The 18,244-nt window shown below is 46.9% G+C and overlaps 1 protein-coding gene across 4 annotated transcripts in view; it reads right to left on the minus strand.

The window, feature by feature from the left end:
- Positions 1-18,244, minus strand: part of MAP3K8 (mitogen-activated protein kinase kinase kinase 8) — a 35,315-nt gene that overhangs the window by 12,785 nt on the left and 4,286 nt on the right. The window contains exons 1-3 of one of the 4 annotated variants that reach the window (XM_073334368.1): positions 14,582-14,681; positions 5,059-5,419; positions 1,046-1,210 (exon numbers count right to left, since the gene is read on the minus strand). In XM_073334368.1, the coding sequence (XP_073190469.1) occupies positions 1,046-1,210; positions 5,059-5,394 (501 nt within the window). In that variant the 5' untranslated portion in view covers positions 5,395-5,419; positions 14,582-14,681. The other 3 variants (XM_073334365.2, XM_073334367.2, XM_073334366.2) reach the window with 3 other exon arrangements.

Raw genomic sequence — 18,244 nt, forward strand, 5'->3', positions numbered from 1 at the left:
TAAGTGCCAAACTAAAGAAGTCCCAGTTTGGGTGCATGGAGTTGAAAAGGGCATGTGAGTCCCTCCTTCCAGCTCTTCTGCACAGGGGAAAGCCAGGTCCATGTTCCCTGAGCAAAGGCAAGGAGGGCACCCACTCTTGGCACTGTTACATGGCCCATAAGGGGGGATGGGAAGGCATGGAGCATGGCTCCACCTGAGCCTTAGTTTGGCCTGATGTGTTTATTACTAAAGACAATATAGTACTTTGAAGTTAAATGCGGAGTTGTTTCCATACAAGAGATGGGCCTGACACAAAACCCTAGGCTGTGGAAAATCATGGAATTTTTTTCTACTTATCCTTACAGTACACCCAAAGCAAATATGGAAATAGCACATATTTAGTCTCACTTAAGCAGATATAGGAAAGCATTTATACATGAGCTTAAGTCCCAGTGAAATCAATAGCACGTAAGTGTGTTGCTGAACTGGGGCCTTAATGCAAGCCTCTCTCATTCAAAAGAAAGAGTCATGATGAAATCCTGGCTCCTTTTGAGTCAGCCAATGAGAGTTTTGCCATTGACTTCAATGGGGCTAGGTTTTCATCTCCGATGTTGTGTTATACCGATGGCTGTAAGATTTAATGTAAATACTTCTAAAGAATACTAGTTAAGCAACAGGTCTGCTCAGCACTGCAGTTACACAAATCACTGTATGTTTTCAGAATGCTGAAGCTTTTACCTCTTACATCCCCCAAACGACGGTTTTCCTCTAAAGAAATGCACTTTCTTAAAAAATGCAGAATGCAACATTTCAACATTTTGGCTGACAGTGCAGCAGGAAAAAAAGCCATGCTTAGTAATTCAAACACTAAGCACTCTTCAAAAAAATGAATTAGTACAAACGTTAATTGTAGAACGTCTCCCGCTCCCCCCACTAATCCAATAAAACCAAAAGCGATACCCGCAACTAGCACTGAAATTAAATGCAGAAATATCCTCTTTTAACGCGTTAAATATATCACATTGCACAATATTTATTTGGGGAGAAAAGCACCATGCTAACATACCAGCTTGCATGCCATTCGCTTTTTTGTCTCTCTGTCTTGTGCCAAGTACACTTTCCCAAAAGCTCCTCGAGGAATAAAATCAGAGCCAATATTCCTGTAGGTCAGCTTCCATGGAAACAAAAGTACATCGGAGTCAATTTGATAGCGCCCATTTTTTGGAGTGATCTATAAAAGAAAAAAATAGCAAAGAAACAAATGTTATAAAGGTAGGTACTTCAACTTCAGAAAATTCTACACGTGCAGTGAAAGGGTCATCACTTGAGTCTACATAATTCAGCATTTCCTGATCAACACCTTTGCATACATGTGATTCCTATGATATAATTTAGTCATCTTTATTTAGAAACATAGAATGAGAATAGCATGAGGCCTACTCATTACTGGCAGATATATTTACATTTTTATCCAATGATTAATCTTCTATAAGTTGCAATTAATTGCCTGGCAACACCACCACATTTACTGAGACTAACCATGAGGGTTGTGTAAGTTTACCTGAAGGCTTGTTTGTTCTTTACTGGGTTCTGATAAACCTGTTATGCCACATAGCTATTACTCACAGACTATGTCACAGAAGATGAGTAAGACTTTCTGCATTTCCTAACATCACACAGTGCAGGGGAATAAGACTTACAAATCATCAAGAAATGAGATTTTCTGCAGCTTATTAAAAGGCACAAATATGGCTTAAACTTTGCCATGTGTCCTCACATTCTTTGAATTATACCATGAAACAAAGTTATACATGATTTTATAAATCTGTAATGATATATGTAGCACTTCAATCTTTGATGCTATTATACTTCCAGCGAATAAGTTTTCAATTAATTCAGTCTTATTTTACAATAAAGATATTATATTCCAGATATGGATAGTCTGTTTACTGGGATTTAACAAGGTTCTGAATTCACATAAAGAAACAAAAACAGACCAATGCAGTACATTAGTTTCACACCTGCGACACAAGGTGTCTCACATACTGTATTGCAAAGCACCTCAGTTGCACACTACACACAATAGCATGTTGTGGAGATTAATGTTTTTAAAGTGTCATTCATGTAAAAACAAATCTAATCTATCTATGTTTGAAATAACAGCAGATTTTTTCAATAACAAAACGATTTTCTTGATGGTCAAAACTGATAGTTATGTATTGCACCTACCTGCAAGAATAAGATGTTAAAATAATGAAAGCTTTGTTTATATTTTGATGATTATGAGCAGACACAAAAACAAGTTGTTATACTTCAAATTACACTACATACACATTGTGGACAGTGGAGCAAAAGCTGACGCAAAAGGAACATATATTTAATGTCCATCTCTCTGTTCATTCCATATATTACTAGCACAGAGGCTGAAAAATGTAATAAGTTTTCCAGTAGAACAACATTTCGTATTTCTTAGGAATTTTTTTCCATCTTTTAGGAAGTAGCAAATACATTTGTAAGAAACTATTATGGCCTCTGCCACAGATCAACCGTGAGTTTTCCCCTTATAAAATTTCTCATACTTTCCCAGACCACAAGATATCATCAGGAGGTTCTCTCTGCTTCCAAAATTCTGCCAGAGCAAACTTTGAGGACTCTGTGAGAAGGAGCAAAAGCAATTCTGTATTCTGGAAGACACAGGACTTTTTATCTTGGAGCCCTAAAAACATATGAATTGCTCCATGGGAAAACCAAGACCAACGGTGCAACTGGTAATTTCACTTTTGTTAAATCTAGCTATTGGGTTGTTTAGAAAATGGAGATGCTTTGAAGTAACCTTCAAGGTTCAATGGTAATTTTAAAAAACAAGATGAAAACTTTATTAAAACTAAACTAAGACTAGAGGCCTGAATCTGTCAAACAACCCAATTTCTGGTGTGCTATCCCAGCAAATTTTGAGAGGATAATTGATCTCTCACCTCAGTGGAATGAGCAACCGAACATGTAGCAAAATAAACAGTTCCCTACATTATGATCACTGTAGGATCATTTATTTATATCTAATTTAATTTAAAGTGGCTTGAAAAATACACAGGTAACTTGGTTACTAAAACACAGGGTATGGCAGTAACTAAAAAACAGACGCCCTGGAGCCTTTTCACTAAAAGAGCAATTCCTGCATCCCAGAATGAAGTCCTTGAGGCCAAGCTATGTAAGTGAGTGCAAAGGAATGGGATGGAGGGACATCTGTCCCACCAACACCTGCATGGTAGTGGAATCACTCTGCTTCCACTGCAGCAGACCAAAGATGACAATCATTCTGCACCTCCCCGCCACTCCTCCGCTTTTCAGTGGGCAGAGACTGGTGGATCCGCATAGAGGTGACCCGTTGGCAATACCCTGGACTCCACTCCTCAGTTGCCTAACTGGTTGCGTGCACCCACAAACTGCAGGTTCATGCATACACATCTATTATCTGCATAAATGATATGCACACAAAATAACCGTGTACCTAATTGAACGTCTATCCAGGTGCGTCACAAATATGCAGCACAATATTTTCAATAGTTTCTGTGCATAGGCTAAATAAGCAAAGCCACATTTCACAGTGTCATCTAGTTTAAAAAGTGAACATATGTTCACAAAAATACTGCACAGTTTGAAAAACTTATAAACATTTGAGACAATTGGGATTGATTGCGCCAATGCCTTGCCAACATAACGGAGAGAACACATGGAAAAGGACTGTTTTGGTGATGGGGGGGTCATGCTAATATTTAGATTAGGATAGAGAGGGAGAGAGAATTTTGAACTCAAGAAAAGAAATAGGTACAATATACAATAAACAGCGCATTTGAGAGTTTAGACTCAAATGTTTTTCATTCAGCTTTAGAACTAGTCTGTTCTTTATGTACGCTCAATCTTTAACCTGAAGGTCTCCTGACACTGTATTAGCAGATTTAAGGATGACAAGAGCTTTGAGTCAGCAGAAACAAGTTCTTCATACCCCATGACCTAAGGTCAAGAATTAGAGAAACCATCAGCCCTTACTTTTAGATTTCTACCAACTCCCAGTGAGCTTTTAATTTTGAATCTTAGAACGTGTAATAATAGGACTGCTCTGAAAGCCACCACTCATAGTTATCATTACTCACGGCTGTGTATAAAAGATGGGCTCAAGTCCAGAGTTTAAATGTTACCAAAGTTCAGATCCAGGGTTTTCATATATATATATATATATATATATATATATATATATACACACACACACACACACACACACACACACACATACATACATATATATGCCCATGCCCCCAGTCTGAAAACCCTGGATCTGAACTTTGGGAACATTTTAACTCTGGACATGGGCCCATCTTTTATATATATATATATATATATATATATATATATATATATATATGGGTAACAAACATACCTCTCTACCTACCAAGGGCCAAAATGTGGGATGCAAAGTGTGGCAAAGATCGAAAATGAGGGAGACAAAAAAAAAAAAAAATCCATCCTGGAAACTTTAAATGCTCTGGGATTCATTTGTTTTGTGCGTAACTCTTTCTACCACCTCTGTTCCATGACCGTTTATTTATGTATGTAAGTAGTTTTCAACAACAGACTTCTATGGAATGCAAATAACTTTGGGACCAAAATGAACACTTCAAAATGAGGGGCATTTGACAGTTATGGTAACAAAGCGTTTTGTAATTCTTAAACAATCACTGCGTTGCTAACCATTCCTTATTGTAATTTTCTACAGTCTGTAAATGGATTGTGTGTATGTCGATTATCACATTTTGTACCAGTTAGCACTAATAGGGAGAAGTAATTCTAATGAGATACACTGTTCCAATATTGACTTTTGGGGGAGGGAGGGATGCTTTTTGATTAAAATCAGGTGGAATAATCTTATTGATCACTCTTTTCCTTACAATTATGACATACCTCCTATTGTTATTGTTGGGTGTTACTATGTCAATGTATGTTTAAGAATTTGTAGGTTTGTTTTTAGTTTGCAGTAATTACATTCAAAATGTTCTATTCTCTTTTTCTTGCAAAATGACATACCATGTTTAATAGGATTCCAGATTCTTGTCGTCTCTGTCCATTAATTTGCTTTGCAGTGTTGGACACCTGATTTGCAAAAGCGAGCAAGTCTTCCTCAGTCCCGTACCTGACACATGACAGCAAAGACACCTCTCTTCCACGGAATAATAAGGATTCTGTACATCCCCCATTTTGATTAGTTTCTTGGCACATAGTAATCAGACTGTCTTCGTAAACTGCCAGCTCTCCATTTGGGTAAAAGTTCTCCATAATGTCTATCACATCAGACACATTTAAGTGCGTTAGCAACAAGTCAATCTCCTCTTTATTGTCGCTATCAGTGCTCATATACTCCATTACTATCTGGTTTTCTAAACTTCACCTGTAAAAGTCAAACAAAAATAAATGTTAGAAGCATTACTAGCATTTAAACAAATAGTTTTGGCTAAATAGACAAGAACAGGATGAGGAATGTGTATTTATTATACTGTTAGGTTTTAAATTGAAATCTTTTTCCCACATATAATTGGTAAATCTGCACATAATTAGCAGTACACTGAAGTAATGTTAGTGATATACCTTGTTTTTATATCAGAAGCGAACAACAGCTTTACAAAAAGGTGTCATTTCTCCTTCTCTGCTATGACTCCCAAAGAACACTAGATATCCCATAAAGCATTCAATGATCAAGGACACTGATCAGCAAACAATGCGAGAAGCAAAATGCAGGTTGTGTAATACCATGGTACAAATTAAATGGTGCATCACCACTAGTGTCTGCCACAGGATAATCTACACAGTAAAAAAATATGGGGTTTGACTTTAAGATGCAAGTATTGTGATACAGCATGGCCAGAGGACAGCAGGAGAGTGTATTTTTTGAAGCGGAAAGAATTTTATTTGTGTAACACTTACAAAGAATCACCAAAAAGGATAAAGCAAAACTATGCAACAAACCAAAGCAAACACAAGGTATAACACAGCAGCCTTCAGGAGGGAGACGTGTTCAGGCTAGCCTGGGCCCAGAGCCGGGGGGCTTCCTCGACACTCGTGGTCTTCCACCCTCCTGAGTTACCTGGTGGCCTAGAGCAGGGGGGGCTTCCTCGACACTCATGGTCTTCCACCCCCTCGAGTTACCTAGTGCCACGCCCAGTGTCACCGATTATTCCTCTCCTGAGAGTGCCCGACAAGATGGGCACGGCTGCGGGGTGGGCGGTTTGGGGGTGGGGGGGGACGTACACCACATGTGATAGGACCCCTCCTAGGTGACAGTGATGATGGTATCCACAGCGGCAACGGCTGGGGCTGGGGTCTCTCACTCTTCCCCTCAATCAAAGGGTCAGACGGAGGGAACCGGACGGGGTCACCAAGCAGAGAACCTCGGACAGCGCCCACCGCTCCTCGAAGGCGTCAAGGGAGTCGGTGGACGCCGCCCAGAGGAACTCCACCCGGATACGTGAATGTACTGAGGATCAGAAAACGGCCCTACAATCGCAGGACGCTTCATTAGCCAACCTCCCCTCTCTGGTTTTATAAATGGCTGTTTTAGCTAGGGCTAGGAGGAGGATAACCAGGAGATCTCGCAATTTTGTGGGGCCACGGATGGGGAGTGTGTAAATAAAAAGGAGAGGGGAAAAGTGTAGCCAAAAGCATAATAAAATATTCGTGAGGAGCCGGAAAAGGGGCTGCAGCCTGGCACACTCTAAATATACGTGCCCCAGGGTTTCCCTCACGTTGCAAAAAGGGCAAGTATCCAGGATGGGGGTGAACCGTGTCAAAAACACGCCCATGCTCACAGCTCCGTGAAGGAGCCGCCAACTAATGTCCCCGACGGGCCTCGGGACCAAGGTGGAATACAGGCTGGCCCACCGGGGTTGCTCACCCTCCAAAGGTGGCAGGAGGTCCCGCCACTTTGTATCGGGGCGGGACACCAGGGTGTGAAGCGTGAGTGTGTATAGATGTTTCCGTGGCGCGATTTGGAAGCTGACCGGCTGCAGTTCATGCTGCCGGCTCGCCGTGAAAGGGTGAGGGGTTTGTTGGGATCTACGGGGTAGGGGCTCAATTGAAAGGTCTGGCAGGCCTGGGGTAGAGGGTGGGTGGGGTGCGCCCTCGCTCAGGGCTCGGTTGAGATAAGCCCGAGCAGCGGGCGTCAAGGCGGCCTTCACCTCCTGAAGTACGCGCCGGGGGGTACGAGGTCTGGAGAGCCCCATGCGCCGAGCCAGCATCAGGGGATCCAGCCAGTCTCCCCGGTTGTAGTCCAGGAGGTCTCCGACTCTCGTGACTTCCGCCAGGACCAAACTCTGGCGCACCGAGTGGGACTCCGCCGCCTGCACACGGAGCTGGGGGTTGCGTAGCAGGGGCTCCGCGAGGAGGTCTGCTCCCACGGTGGCCGCCACAGACCTGGTCATTGAAAACAGTTTCCAGGTCCGGAGGAGGTCCTTGTAGAAGACCGGCAGCCCGGAGAGGTCTCGCGGAAAATCTCCCGGACAAAAATAAAAGAGCTGCCGGTCATATCGGAGCCCTTGGAAGCGACGCAGGAAGGCATGCGCCAATATGCTCCACGTTGAACTACCTGCACTATAAAGGAGCCTCTGCAGGGCCTGGAGGCAGAAGACACAGACCTGAGTGTGCAGACACTTCAGGCCCTGCCCTCCTTCCTTCAGGGGTAGATGAAGAACAGGGGCCCAGTGCATTCCTGACCAAAAGAACTCTAGAATCGATGTCCGGAGGTTGGTCAGGAAACCCGGGGCCGGGACCAGGGTGTTGAGCCGGTACCAGAGCATGGACAGGACTAGTTGGTTAAGCACCAGTGCTCTCCCTCAGAGGGAGAGACATCAGAGTAGTCTCGTCCATTTCCGGAGCCGCTCTATCACCCCGCCTTCTAAATTTTGCCAGTTCTCCGGCGGAGAAGGGTGCGTGGCAGAAAGGTAAACGCCTAGGTAGAGCAGTGGACCCGCGCTTCACCGGATGGTCTGAAGCGCGGGTGGGAGGGAGCTCACCTGCCACCAGTCCCCCACCGCCAAGCCAGAGCTCTTGACCCAGTTGACTCGGGTGGAGAAGGCTGCCGAATAGATGGCCTGGCAAGCCTCCACCCGCGCCAAGTCGCCCGGGTCCTGGACCACGAGCAGCACATCATCTGCGTACGCTGACAGGACCAGCCGCAGCTCCGACTCCCGCAGCACCAACCCCGTCAACCTCCTGCAGAGGAGACAGAGGAAGGGCTCGATCGCCAGCGCGTACAGCTGGCCCGAGAGGGGGCACCCCTGCCGTACTCCCTCGCCCGAAGCTGACCGGTTCGGTCAGGGTCCAGTTGAGCCTAACCAGACACTCCGCGGAAGCGTACAGCACCTGGAGAAAACTCACAAACTGAGGTCCAAATCCAAACGCCTGCAGAGTGCCCAGGAGGTACCCATGGTCCACTCTATCGAACGCCTTCTCTTGATTAAGAGACAGGACGGCGAATGACAGACCGTCTCTATGCCCGAGTTCCAAAAGATCTCGGACTAGAAATAGGTTGTCAAAAATGCTGCGACCCGGGACAGTATAGGTCTGGTCTGGGTGGATCACGTCCGCCATCATGGACCCTAGCCGCAGCGAGGTTGCTTTCGCTACGATTTTGTAGTCCGTGCTAAGGAGTGAGACGGGACGCCAGTTTTGTAAATCGCGGAGGTCCCCCTTCTTCTGCAACAAGGCGAGCACTGCTCGCCTGCACGAAAGAGGTAGGACCCCACCCTGCAAAGACTCAGCCCAGACAATGGCCAGGTCTGGGCAAAGGATGTCCCAGAACGCGCGGTAGAAGTCCACAGTCAGCCCGTCCATGCCCGTAGATTTATTGGTGGGCATGCAATGGAGGGCTTCCGAGAACTCGGCCAGGGTGAGAGGCAGCTCTAGTCGGTCTCGGTCGCCCACGCTGACCGTGGGGAGTTCCTCCCAGAGCACCCTGCAAGCGCCAGGATCGGTCGGATCCGGGGAGAAAAGGCTTGTGTAGAAGTCACGGGCCCTCCCACACATCTCCACCGGATCCGTGAGGGGGGCGCCGTCTTCTGCTAGAAGGCAGGTGACGTCTGAGGCAGCATGGGGTGGGGAGCGGTTCTCCTTGGGGCGGGCCCTCTCCTATGCCCGGTAATATCTTTGCTGCACCCTCCTCCATAGTCTCTGCTGGACTGTTAACAGCAAGGGCGGGGCTTCCTCGCTCGTCTGGGCGTTGTAGGGGAGGTGTCTCTTGGGCCTGGGCAGGAGCAGCGGTGGATCGAGCAGGAGAAGAGGTGGTTTCAGATGTCGGGCGGCCAGGGGCGTCGGCAATGACGGAGCCGATGTCCTGCCGGGTCTCGGGGGTCTCGGAACTAAAGCAGGGGCAAAAAGCAAGGAAAGCCCAGGCCAGAGGGCAGCAGGAGAGTGTAAGAAGGGAGCCTTCTTCCCTGTAGAGGGAAGAAAGTTTGCTATAGATTAATTAAAGCACCTGAAGCCAATTAGAGCACCTCATAAACCCCCCCCCTGCTTCAATCAGACAAGGAAAGGAGTTGAAGCAGAGTGGATTGGCCTTGGAGCAGAGAGCAGTTTGGAGGGAAGCAGAGGAGAATTTGGAAAAATGCTATGGTGGGCTAAGAAGACTAAGACCTGAGGTAAAGGGATACCTGGTTTGTGCAGAGGGAGGGCAGGAAGCCCCACAAGCTGAAGGGCAGGAGAGGGAAGTCACCTAGGGGAAGGAACTGCTAGTTCAAGTGGTTTACTGCTATCCCTAGGGCCCCTGGGCTAGGACCTAGAGTAGAGGGCGGGCCCGGGTCCCTCCCTTTCCACTCCCCTCCTCTAGGACACTAGTGGGGCAATTAAATACCCCAGTTCAGGGGTGAGAAACGGTGCCCTGAACGCTCCCCAAGAAGAGAAAGCATGAGACCCATTAAAGTAGTGCCAGCAATTTGCCACAGTGTATATATATGCTAGCAAATGCTCAGTATTCAAATCTGTAAGAGGATCCAGAGGAGCCAAGAAAATACTTTTTTTCAGATTGCTGAACTGTAGCATGTCTGTCCTTACCATCCTCATCTTTATTCCACGTTTATTTTTTTCTTCATTTGTTTTTCAGGTTATATAGAGCACTTTTCCACTAACAAAAATTTAATGCTATTTCAACCAAATTACTCCCCAACCCACAAACGCTAAGAATCTTCCTACTCAAACTGCATCCACACGCCAGCCCCCTTAAATGCAGGTTAAATAAGACTAAGGGGGCTCTTTCATATAGATTTCATTAGCCAACGAACTCTTACCTGAAATTAATTCTGGTTGCACTGCACAAAACCATAAAAAAAAAAACCTAATACAATGAGTTCAATCTGATTTTTCTGTATATTCAGTCCCGCTTCACAGTTGACTGCATAAAATTCTGCACCTTTGTTTGTTCTTTTCAAACCACTCTGCAAACCTGTCCAGAAATGACCAACCTCCTAAAACTGAATGACTGCCCCATGCTCATATGATCATCACTTCATTGGTCTCATGGAAAGAAAAGCAGAAGATCACAAGATTCAGATAAGGGGAATTTTTGAAGAGAAAAAGATGACAGTGCACACGAGAATCAAAAAGATCTAGATTTCCAAGTAGGGTAGGAAATCAGTTCCGCAGTGTCGGTTTCCACATTTTAATTTCTATGTTTGCCATTTGGATACACCAGGGAAAGAGGATCCTGCCTTTCCCCTAGAATGGAGTAAAGTGCAGCCCATTCACATATCTTCTGTTTGCTTTTTCCACAATCTAACATAACCACATACACCAGGGTAGCAGAGGAAAACCAGAAAGTGACACCTAAAAAAACCAGGTAAGTACAAGCTACTCATCTTGAGGACAGGTAGCAGACATAATCTGCTAAGGCTGTCAGGAAGTGCAGCATGCCTAGCTGTAGTTTCTGGTCAAGATGTTATCTTTGCTCCCCTCCCTGTGAGGTCATGGAACCCTTCTGGCAAATATGTCACACATAGAGAGCATTTACGTCAGAACCAGCATTGGAGAAAAGTAAAGCAAATGACGTGGTTGACATGGCTGATAACTTCAGACCACATGGTGCAGGTTTGAGTGTAGGTCAGGAAAACTCAGCAGATCTGGACCACGGAAAGGGAAGTGGTAGCTCTGCAACATGCTCCCCCACTTCTCTGCTGTCCCTTCAGGCTCCATGGCTAGAAAGAGAAGGGGGCAGAAAGCAAAAGCATCTCCCCACACCCACGTGCAGCATAAATTAATGTTGCTGCACTAACCTAGACCAATTCAGATCACCCTCTGCCAAGTGAATGCAAGCACATATCCCCTGTCCTTAAGAAGGGGGCTTTAGGGGAGCTGAGCAAAGCATGGCACTAGCAATAATTACTAGCATTATGAGGGTGGGAGGGCCACAAAAAAACAGCAATGAAAATGGCCAGAATATTGTCAATTGTCCTTATCTATGGCTTGGGGAAAATGCAGACTGCATCAGAGACTTGGGAGGTTACTGCAGGTGGGGAAAAGCAATGAACAACACTGTTTTCTTATTTGGAAGATGATTTTCATTACAATAAGATGTAGAAGGTTTTTCTTTTAATAAAAAATAGCTAAAATTCCACAGAAATTAACATCTTAAGCACCACGCAACAAGGATGGCTCCCACTTGCCCCTGGAGAATTTACTATTTCCCCCCAAGCCTACTTAGTACTGCATATATTTGAATATGCAAAATAGGGATCAAGTCACTCCCACTTTAGTTCACTGTCCAAATGTTTGTAGAAGTCAAGTCTGTAAATTGGTTTCACTCATGTTTAAATGGAATTCTGCTTTCACCTACAGAAGCCAAATAATAAAATAAAATGTATGCATTTATGTGAGCTGACTAAAGTTTAAGCATGAGACTTCCTTGATCCTCGGTCATCACTCCATCATCATCATCACATGAGTAATTAGCAAGTCAGACTATTTTTTCAAGAGCAGTTTTTAGCCACAAGCCTCCTCACAAAAAAAAGAAAAATCTGTTGCTTTAACAACTTCTGCATTTTCAGTCTTAAAAAGAAATCAAAAACCCTACACATAACTGGAGGTCTCAGTTCTCTGAGACCCCAGGGCACCTGCATCCATACAGGATTCCTTGCAGGATCAGAGCCTGAAAATGAAAACTAATTGACTCAATGAAAACACATCTCTACTTACCTTTTTCCTCATTAAAAAAAAAAAAAGCCATGGTCTTACTGTAGTGTGACCGGCCATCAGTAATACATAAAAGAGTGAATCCTGTATTTTTACTTTAAGTGCTTTCAAAGAAAGAGTGACATGGCTTGGAAAGTACACTCTCCCACCACCGAAGAAACTTTCCCTGCAGAAAAGCCTATGACATTTATTTCTACAAAATTTAGGCTCTCAACAGGGAAAAAAAACTTCTAGCCCTAATGATTGTAACTGATAACCTTCCAGATATAAACCAACACAACTATATCTCCTTTAGTCTGCAGACAGACAGTTCCCATAAAACTGGAGGAAAGACACCTGCAGCAGTGTAAAAAATATAAATGACCTTAAATTGTCTTTAGGGCTGCTCAGATTGGGGAGAGGAGCCAGGAAATGGACAAGAACCATGTCAATCTACAGTCTAAGGAACTCTAGAGGGGAATCTTCAAACTTGACAGACTGCTGCTAGACACAGGCTAATAAGTTAGACAGAACCCCTGAATATGGACAGTGCTTTGGTAGGAATCCCAGCACCTTCTAAGCAACATTCCTAGGCTTCTTATCACATACTAACAAAGTCCAGGAAGTATCAGGTCATTCCCCCATTTTTACATTTGCCACTAGCTACCGATAGTGGGCCAAATTCTGTGCTGAGTTCCATAGACAGACATTTGGTGTTACTTCATTAAACTCTCTGGAGTTACTAGACTTACATTTGTGTAATTCAAAGCAGAATTTGTCTCTGTGTCTTTATCTCATTAATTGAATATAGTCAGTGTGATGGAATATTTTCTGGACAGTAATCTTCACTAGGAGACAGGGGTCCCTTCAAAAGGGTTTTTAAATGAGAACATGGCTGCACCTCACGGTCACTTATACAATGCCATCAAACAATATGACCTGCTACAACTGTGGTACCTTGAACAGCCATTTGTTCTATCTATATTTAAAGTGGACCCTGTCTACAGTTTATGATGTAGCCTTTAAACAATAATGCTTAACATAGTGCTTAACTAATTCAATGGGAGGTGGAAAAGGTTACTGCCTACCAGGGCTTTATCAGCTAGTTAAAACACAACCCTGGCCAACTCAAGCTTCAAGTGTGTGAACCACAGATCCACTAGGAGCATCCACAGAATTACCTTGGTGCATTACATCAGCTATGTTCCTCTTTAGCACAGACATAACCTAATTTTGGAGAAATATGTTTTCTGACTACATCTTTCCCATACCTGATCTAATACAACTTGCCATAGTAAAATACATGACCAAAGCAGATAATTCATGGTGGGGGCCATGCAAGAACCTAGAACACATACTTCAATGTGGGTCAAAGGAATATCCCTGCTGGAACCCCAGGGAATAGGTTGGGTTACACTAAACATTTCACTTCAATAGAAAACAAAGTCTACACTGCTGCCTGCTACACTGTCTTACTCACCACTTCTTCTATCTTTACACGTGTGTGTCATTAAAACCCACCAAAAGTGTCACAGGGAAAAAGCTAATACTCTAACCACTCTCCTTCCTTAACTTCCCCTCCTCCCCAAAATTCATATGTATATATTTTTACACATTTCCAAGCAACATTTCTTTCTAACAGCAAGGAGCATCCCACTCCAATACAGCGGGCGGCTTGTGCCCAGCTCGTTTCCCCTCCAGTTTTGGCAACAGCTGCCAAAGCATTTTACAAACAATACCGCTTAACTGCAAATGGCGTTTGAGCAAATGAAATCCCACTGGCAGAGATGGCAGCTCCAGCAATTCGCAGAGCCCGGGAAACCCCCGTCTCCTCTCGAGAGCAGTTCCTGGAGCCGGTGTGTTTGGAGGGCGGTATACAGGCCCCCAGCCCAGGAGCAGTGACATCCCCTAACATGGGGGCAGATGCTCTCGCCATGTGGGTCGCGGCGGGGAAATCAGGGCGACCCCTGAAACAAGAGGCTCTACCCCCCCCCCCCAGCTGGGGATCTGCCCGCCCCCCCCCGGCACGCATCGCCCAGCCCCGCTCCCAGCCAGCGTTACCTGCCGCTATGCGCCCCCGCGGGAGGCAGGGCTCCAGTGAGCGGGGCGCCGGCCGGGCGCATCGGCAGCGCTGAGCTCCAGCTAGTAACTCCGTGAGAGGCGGAAGAGCAGGTAGCTCCGGGTGCCTGAGCAGCCGCCCCGGGGGTGGTGACGCACCCGCAGGGAGGGAGACGGGGCGGGCCTGACAGTTTCTATTTCACTTGCCGGAACCCGAAAGAGAAAAGCCAGCGCGTCTGGAAACCGGCGGAAAATCCGCCGCTGCAGCCGCCTCCCACCTGAGCTCTGCTGGGGAAGGGTCTTTCCTAGCCCCGAGGAGGGGTCCGCGGGGCCACAGCGCTACCTTTTCTGGGCAACGCATGGCAGGAGCAAAGTCTCCCGTCCCCTCCCGATGCGTAACGTGCAAGGGAGCTGCAGTGATGGTTTCTCTGTGCAGCCCTAAGAACATCGTCCCGACCCCCACCCCGGTGCAATGCAAGAAGGCTGATGGGAGAGGGAGTGTTCCTGACCCCGGGCCGGTGCAATGCAAGAGGGCTGATGGGGGCGGAAGTGTATTTTCCCGACCCCCACCCCGGTGCAATGCAAGAGGGCTGATGGGAGAGTGGAGGTGTATTTTCCCGACCCCCACCCCGGTGCAATGCAAGAGGGCTGATGGGGGCGGAAGTGTATTTTCCCGACCCCCACCCTGGTGCAATGCAAGAGGGCTGATGGGAGAGTGGAGGTGTATTTTCCCGATCCCCACCACGGTGCAATGCAGGGGAGAAGGAAGGAGGCTAGTCGTGGGATGTGAACGTGAGGCTAGCTACCTCCCCCCCGCCCCCCGCTTTCCACACTGGAAAGTGCAGATTGTTCTTGGCTTTTGCTGACCTAGTTACCAGAAGTCCCCGCCCAGCTGCCCGGCCGCCAGCCTGTTTCGCAATGCCCGTCCCCGTATGATACAAACGAGGAGGAGGCCTTTCGGGGATCCATCATATACCTGGCGACCAAATAGGCCAGGGCTCCAGCCTCGGGGAGCACCTAGGTCTGCAGAGCCTAAACAGCATAACCCGGCAGCTCCTCTCCAGCCCCCTTAGCTCACAGAACTCCACGCAGATTACGAATTAAGTCTCACAACCCCCTATGAGAGGCATCCAGTATGGCCAACCCTAAATGTTTAGGTTTCAGAGTAACAGCCGTGTTAGTCTGTATTTGCAAAAAGAAAAGGAGTACTTGTGGCACCTTAGAGACTAACCAATTTATTTGAGCATGAGCTTTCGTGAGCTACAGCTCACTTCAGATGCATATCGTGGAAACTGCAGCAGACTCTGATGAAGTGAGCTGTAGCTCACAAAAGCTTATGCTCAAATAAATTGGTTAGTCTCTAAGGTGCCACAAGTACTCCTTTTCTTTTTCCTAAATGTTTAAACATCATGAATCAGACACAGCAAAAATCATGAGATTGACTTTAAAACCAGGAGATTATGTAAAAATAATAGATTTGCTCTTGTTTTTATTTGCCTTCTGCTTATTGAGCCTTTAGGGTGCACTGGAGTCACATTTTCTCCACAGCCATGAGGGCTAGAAACTTAGTTTCTCTTTAAGAATGAAGGCTGAAATCATCACATATCCACTGGACTCCAGGAAGCTGGTTCTTTAAGGAAAACAATAATTATCATGAGAGTTGGCAACCATTTCGCTTACCACTGAAATGCAGTCACCTACTGGTGGACCAGAGGTGCCCTTTAATAGCAAGAGGCTGACACACTTAGAGCAGGATCTGACTACCCTCTTTAGCTGGAACTGCTGATTGAGGCAGGCACTGTAAAGAACTTAAAATCTGGTGGAGGCCCTGGGGTGAACAACCCTTACTCTTGGAAAGGGTCACGAGAGTTGGAATCACTACAAATGTTCAGGACTACAGTTTTACATCTCATCCAAACATAGGCAACGCGTAGAGGGGCCATGCAGCATCAAGTGCCCCCCCCCCCCCCAGATTTCTGCTCAGCCTGCAGGAGGAGGTGGGAAGGGCTCTATCCTTCTGCTGCACCCCCACAGGCTTGTTCAGCTCCTGTCCCTGGCAGCCGGGCCTGGGTGGGGAGCACGACCAGCCACTTCTCCGTCTGCCTAAGGGCGGCCGCTGCTTTCTGCAGCGTGGTGACTGCTTGCGAGAACCCAGCGGGGGAGGCGGCTTGGGCCTGGTTGCCGCAGACAGGGGACAAGTGAGCCAGAGCCCTCCTCTCCCCACACGTTTCCGACCTGCTCAGACCCTGTCTCTGGCAGCCGGGCCTGGGCAGTGAGCGAAGGGGGTGGGCCGCTGCCGCCTTCCTAGCCAGGCTCTCTCAGACAGCTGTCATGCTGCACAGGGTCAGCGACCAGGAGCGGCCATCTTCAGACAGCGTAAGAGGTGGCTCCCTCCTGTTCCCCACCCAGGCTCTGTTGCCAGCAAAAGTGGCCAAATATGCCGGAGGGGCAGAGGCACAACGGGAGAAGGACAGAGCCCTCCTTCACAGGTAACTCTGGTGGGGTGGGGAAAGTGCAGCAGGCCTGGGCTGGGCGCAGGGGTTGCTGGGGATGGTACCGGGAGCAGGTTCCTTGGCTTCTGCTCAGCCGGAGGTAAGGGCATTGCCCATGCCTCTCCCTCTGCTGAGGTGTCCAAGATCTCTAGGCAGACCCTGGTGCTGTGAGTCTCCCTGTGCCAGGGCTGGCCCCAGCCGGGTGCAAAGGCACATGCTTCCTGCTCCTGCAGCCCCAGCTCCCCAGGAGCTGGTGGAATTGGCAGCTCTGGCCCACGGAAGTGGGGCTGGAAGTTCCTCCCAGAGGTGACGTGGGGGGGTTACATGTTCCCCCCCTTTACATTGTGCCCCCCCCCAGTTACCAGGAGGCACCAGTTGTCTATGCATCCAAAAGGCAACAGCTCCAGCAGCATAGCTCCATCTAACACTCTGTTCCAGTAAATTAGCACTTGTTTAGTTAGAGGCAAGAGACATCCTCCAGAATTACAGACTGCCACCTAGTGAGCACCTAAATCACTTCCTGCAACACTCAGGTGACCTCTAAGACAGTGGTTCTCAATCATAGGTACATGTACCTCTGGGGCACACAGAGGTCTTCCAGGAGGTACATCAACTCATCTAGATATTGCCTAGTTTTACAAGCTACATAAAAAGCACTAGTGAAGTCAATACAAACTAAAATTTCATACAATAACATGTTTATGTAAGCAGAGTCAGGATGAGCTCCACCCTGACATCTGGTGGTGAGGTGTGGCAAGTTGTGGAAAAGAACTTCAGGGGCTGACCTCATTTGCATAGGCACACCCACCCCACCTAGAATGAAGCCATAGCTGCCTAAATGGTCACTTTGGCTGCTGTGGGATCCCCAGTGTCTCTGTTATTGGGGCAGGAAGAATAAATTGTTCTTACTCTGATTATGGGAATCAAGGACAGTGGAACTGTACTTGGCCTTTTGTTATGATGGAGGGACTCGCCATCAACTAAGTAGCACTCGCTAGGCAAGGGACATGGGTTCCAAAACTCTGTGAATTGAAAGAGGCTGGGAACAGGTATTAATGCTTGGTAGCATGGGCCCTCTAGTGAGGGCCTTATATGCTAATTGCACTGCCTCCTCTCTCCAGTGTGGAATATCAGAGCTAGTTTTGATTCTATTAGGAGTCTAGTTACAGGCTGCTGAGCTGAATTCACTTTGGGCTAATGGTGTACCAGCAGTGAGGCTCCCCTACTACAAACTGAAATCACAAAAGAGCTGAAATCACTGAGTGTTGTGTTAAGTAGTGGGGGAGCCTGAAGCTATACGGTAGAGCAGTTTGCGGGGCGGTGAGTGGAGCGGCTGGCAGAGTAGTTTGCAGGGCCGTGAGCAGAGTGGCTGGCGGAGTGGAGCCCCATGGAGAGGTGGGGCCATCAGTGTTGGACCAGGTAAGATGCCCCTTAACATACCCCACCCCACCCCGCAATCTCCACCCAGGTTGGGAGGTAAAACTCTGCAGATAAACTTTTGAACTCTGGGGCTG

The sequence above is a fragment of the Lepidochelys kempii genome, chromosome 2, assembly GCF_965140285.1.
Source record: "Lepidochelys kempii isolate rLepKem1 chromosome 2, rLepKem1.hap1, whole genome shotgun sequence".
NCBI classification, from domain to species: Eukaryota; Metazoa; Chordata; order Testudines; family Cheloniidae; genus Lepidochelys; species Lepidochelys kempii.